At 66.1% G+C, this 4,862-nt stretch overlaps 1 protein-coding gene across 1 annotated transcript; it reads right to left on the minus strand.

Moving 5' to 3' along the window:
• Positions 1-1,484: 1,484 nt before the first annotated feature.
• On the minus strand, positions 1,485-3,363 carry FZD5 (frizzled class receptor 5). Its single transcript, XM_058549712.1, has one exon. The coding sequence runs from the start codon at positions 3,289-3,291 to the stop codon at positions 1,555-1,557; it is 1,737 nt and encodes a 578-aa protein (XP_058405695.1). The 5' UTR covers positions 3,292-3,363; the 3' UTR covers positions 1,485-1,554.
• Between the last annotated feature and the right edge of the window lie 1,499 nt (positions 3,364-4,862).

Below are 4,862 nucleotides of genomic sequence, written 5' to 3' on the forward strand. Positions count from 1 at the left end.
GAAAGCAAACAGAATTTTCTAATTGTAAAGAAACGTCTGTGTGCGTGCGTGCGTGTGTGTGTGTGTGTGTATTCATCAATACATAGGCTTTCCTCTATGAAAGAAGGAATGGTGAAACAGATTAGGAAAGCAAACAGAATTCTAACAGCAAAGTGTGCGAGTGTGTGTGTGCGCGAGCGTGTGCTCGTTAATATACAGGCTTTCTCAGAAGAGGAGGAAAAGGAAAATAGATGGAGGTGGGGGTGGGGGCCAGCTCTCCTCCTGCTGTGGCAGTGCACTGACCCCCTTTACAAGCTCATGCTAGTGTGTCCTGGGTCTCACTTGTTTCCAGAGACTGCAGAGAGCAATGTCTTGCTGCTTTTGGAATATCTGGCTATAAACTAGTCCAAAGTCCAGGGACACTTATTTTCCCTCATTGCTGCCAGTGTTTGTTCACAGGTAGCCAGCCTCCCTCCCGGTTCATGCACCTCATTCAGGGGCGGGTGTGGTTTCTAATCACTGCTCTCCAGGAGAGGAGGAATAAGAAAAGCAAAAAGACTTTTTAACATGATAAAGGAGGTGGGATGGGGTGGAGCCGGTAAGACAAGTGTTGGAAATTTACTAAATTACTGGAGATACTTCCGTTTTAGTCCTTAAATCTAAAAAGAAGCTCCCTTTAACAACTATCCCTAAGTACTTGCAGAAGACGGAAGTGAGTTTACTTTTACCAAAATTGCAACACAAGTTTTTTTTTTTTAAAAATTGGGACCACTGAAGAACCACTCACTCCTTCTCTGGAACAAAGCTGCCCTCTGACCAGTCTAGAATTCAAGCTCACCCAATGCCCATCCCTTAGGTTCCAAATATTCACACCAGACGCTCTGTGATGTACCACCTCTAACAGTGTCAACGCTGTTGCAGGTGGGAACCAGAATGATTACAAGCACTACAGAGAAGAGAGGGAAGCTTGCTACGCAAAGCTGGGACAACACAAAGTAGCTTTGGGGAGGCTCTAACCTATTCTGCTTCCCCCTGCCGTGTGACCGGGGGTTTCCGTGAACAGGGACAAGCACCTCATCCGAGAGCGTCTTGGACACTTGAGGCAGCAGTGCACAGAGAAACACTCTGACAAAGCACAGCAACCCGAACTTCCACTGCTCACGTCTTTTTAAAAAACCCAAGTTACAGGAAATCTATTTTCCCAATTTAAAGCACACAGTTCAAAGAACCCTGACCCAGGGGAACTTCACTATAATGCCAACCTTCGGACTATAAAGTCCTCAAAGCAAAGGTAAACTTTGTTGCCAAAATGCAACAAAGTTAAAAATTGAGACAAACACATATAAATTAAAAACAGGGTGCCCCTAAAGAAGGCAGTAAGAAATGCCAAACAGCGTCGCACTCGCAGGCTGCGCCTCTCCGAGGTCCTGGGCCAGGGGCTCCCTGCCAGCCCCCTTCCCGCTCCACGTCGCCCCAGGAGGGCATCAGCACCAGGAAGGCAAACGGAAGTGACCTCGGCAGAGCCGCCGAACACACCCGGCCCTCCCTCAGCCCCGGCCTCCGCGGCCTCGCCCCCTACACGTGCGACAGGGACACCTGCTTGTGGTGGGCGGCGGGGCCCGGCCCGGTCCTGCCCGTGAGCGCCGCGCTCGCCTCCGTCTGCTCCCCGGCCGCCCCCGCGTCCTTGGGGCCCCGCGCGCGGCAGCAGCGGCCGGAGAAGCGCCGCCATGACTCCACCGTCTTGCCGGACCAGATCCAGACGCCCGACGTGATGCCCACCACCAGGCACATGAAGTACTTGAGCATGAGCACCCAGTACTCGGGCTTGGCGCGCGGCGCGCCCGCCTCGGCGCCCGGACACGCGCAGGTGAGCGCGGCCTCCCAGCTCTCGCGGTGGTGCTGCTCGTACAGGTAGCAGGCCACCAGCACGCCGGCTGGCACGGTGTAGAGCAGCGTGAAGACGCCGATGCGCAGCATGAGCTTCTCGAGCTTGTCCGTCTTGGTGCCGCCCTGCTTGATGACGCTGCGGATGCGGAACAGGGACACGAAGCCCGCCAGCAGGAAGAGCGTGCCCACCAGCAGGTAGAGCACCAGCGGGCCCAGCACGAAGCCACGCAGCGAGTTCAGGTTCTGGTTGCCCACGTAGCAGATGCCGGCCACCGGGTCCCCGTCCACGGAGCTCAGGGCCAGCGCCGTGATGGACTTGACGCTGGGGATGAGCCACGCGGCCAGGTGGAAGTACTGCGCGTAGCCCGCGATGGCCTCGTTGCCCCACTTCATGCCGGCCGCCAGGAACCAGGTGAGCGACAGGATGACCCACCAGATGGAGCTGGCCATGCCGAAGAAGTAGACGAGCAGGAAGACGACGGTGCACAGCGCCGGGCCCGTGGTCTCGTAGTGAATGTGGCTGTGCTCGCGGCTGCAGGCAACGCTGGCGTGGCCCACGACCAGGCGCACCAGGAAGCCCAGCGACACGCACAGGTAGCAGGCCGACAGGAAGATGATGGGGCGCTCGGGGTAGCGGAAGCGCTCCATGTCGATGAGGAAGGTGGCCACGGTGGTGGAGGTGGAGATGAAGCACAGCACAGACCACAGGCCGATCCAGAAGGTGGCGAACGTGCGCTCGTCGGGGCTGAAGGACGGCTGGTAGCAGGGCACCGCGCAGTTGGGGACCTGGCCCGTCCGCACCTTGTTGAAGAGCGGGTGCGACTCCTTCACGATGGGCACGAAGGGCTCGCGGCACTTGCACACCGACGGGCCGCCCGCGGCGCACTCGGCCCCCAAGGACGGCGCCCCCGGCGGGCCTGGGAGCGTGGGTTTGGCCGGGAAGGGCCTGGGGGGCGCCGTGGTGGCCTCGCTGCGGTTGTAATCCATGCACAGGACCTCGGCGTCGCGGCCCAGCACCGGGAGGCGGTCGCAGCTCATGCGCTCGGGCCAGGCGAAGCCGTACTGGCGCATGAGCGGCGAGCAGCCGGCCTTGGCGCGCTCGCACACTGAGCGGCAGGGCGGCAGCGGCTTGTGGTAGTCGGGCAGGCAGATGGGCGTGTACATGGAGCACAGGAAGAAGCGCAGGTCCGGCGAGCAGTGGATCTCCACCAGCGGCCAGAACTGGTGCACCTCCAGGCCCGCCTCGTCCTGCGTGTCGTGGTTGAACTGGTTGGGCATGTGTGTCAGGTTGTAGCCGATGCCGCGGCACATGGGCACCGTGATCTCCTGGCACACCGGGGCCTTGGAGGCGGCCGCCGCCCGGCCGGCCAGCTGCGCCAGGAGCAGCAGCAACAGCGGGGGCGCGGACGGGTCCGGCCGAGCCATGGCCCCCGCCCCGAGCGCGGCCCCCGGGGGAAGCGGGGCCCCGGCTGCCCTCCGCCCCGAGCGCGCGGCGCCGGGCCCGCAACCTGTTGGTTTCCTTTTCTCTGAAATCTCCAAGACTCCGGCCCGGGACGCGGCGTGTCGGGGAGGCGCTGGCTCGGGCGCTCGCTCTCGCGGGGCGGCGGGGCTCCGGCTCCGGGGAGGCGCCTTCAAAGAGGGGGACAAAGTGCGCCCAACGCCGTTAGCGGGGCGTCCGCGGCCCCGACCCCCGGCCTCCAAACCCCGAGCTCCCCCCTCCCGCCACCTCCCGGAGCCAAATCCGGACCCCTGGCCGCGGTCCGCGCGCTCGGCCGGGTCAGCGCGGGGCCGGCGCGAGCGGAGGGCGGCGCGGCTCTCACCTCCGGGTCGCGGACGCTCCGCTCGGGACGCCCGCGGGCCGGGCCGGCCGGGAAGTTGGAGGCGCGGGTCCCGGGCGGCAGGTGGGCGTCTCAGGCGGGGGGCCGCGCCCCGAGCGCGGGGGCCGCCGGCCGGTCGCACCCCGTCGCCTCCTCCGGGTCCGCCCGCATGACCGCGCGGCCGCGCCGGCAGCACCTGGGCGGAGGGGCGCGCTGAGGGCGGCGGGCCGGTCACGGCCGGCGAGGGCCCCGCATGAGCCGCCCGGCCCTCCCGCTCCCGCCAGGGGGCTCCGCCGCCCGGCGTCCCGGCGGGGCGGCCTCCGCACGCGCTCGGCTCCTCCCGCGCGCGCCTCCTCGCCCGCCTCCGGCCCGAGCGGCGGCGGCGGCGGCGGCGTCCGGGCCCGGCTGACCGGCCTCTGGCGCCCGCCCGCCGGGTCACCTGCCTCCGGGCCGAGCCCCGCCCCCACCCCGAGGCCCCGCCCCCGCCCGGCCCGCCCGCTCTCCGCGCCGCCCCGCCCCGGCGCCCTGCGGCCCCGCCCGCCGGGAGCGTGGGCCAATCGCGGGCCGGGACGCGGGGGCGGGGCGAACGCTAATCAGGCCTCGAGTCCTGGGCGGCGCCGCGGTGGGGCGGTCGCTCCCGCGGGGCCCGGCCGGCGGGCGAGCCGTGGGCCCGGGCGTCCGTCCCCTCCGCGCCGCCCTTGCCGGGTCAGCCCGGCGGGAAGAGCGGGGCCCCCGGGCCGCGCGCTGATCCGGACAGCCGCTCGCCGCCCACCCCCGCCCCTCGGTCCGCGGTCCGACGCGGCTCGCACGGGTGAGCGCAGGCGAGGACACCTGGCCAGCCGAGCGCAGGCACGTTCCCGGCGGCCGCGGCCCGACTGTCGGCTCCCGCGGCGTCCGGGGCCCCCGCGTGGTGGGCGCTCCGCGGCGAACCAGGATTCGACCCCGGGAGTCGGGCCGCGCATCCCCAGTTGTAACCACCCCCCACCCACCAGCGGCACCGCCCGAGCTTCACCTTCGCTTTCGCATCTCGTTAACAAAATTAGACTGTGGTGACAAGAAAGTGCTTTCTGTCTTTGGAAGACTCGAGAGCTGTTCATTATCCGAGAGGTTTCAACCCAGGGTCCTAAGTCGCACGCGGAGAGGAGCCACGCCGCTCGGCTCTGCTGTGGGCCGGGCGCC

The sequence above is a fragment of the Diceros bicornis genome, chromosome 10, assembly GCF_020826845.1.
Source record: "Diceros bicornis minor isolate mBicDic1 chromosome 10, mDicBic1.mat.cur, whole genome shotgun sequence".
Classification (NCBI taxonomy): domain Eukaryota; kingdom Metazoa; phylum Chordata; class Mammalia; order Perissodactyla; family Rhinocerotidae; genus Diceros; species Diceros bicornis.

Excerpts from the sequence above, each read along its gene's own strand:
- FZD5 (XM_058549712.1), bottom strand. The coding sequence starts at position 3,291 with ATGGCTCGGCCGGACCCGTCCGCGCCCCCGCTGTTGCTGCTGCTCCTG.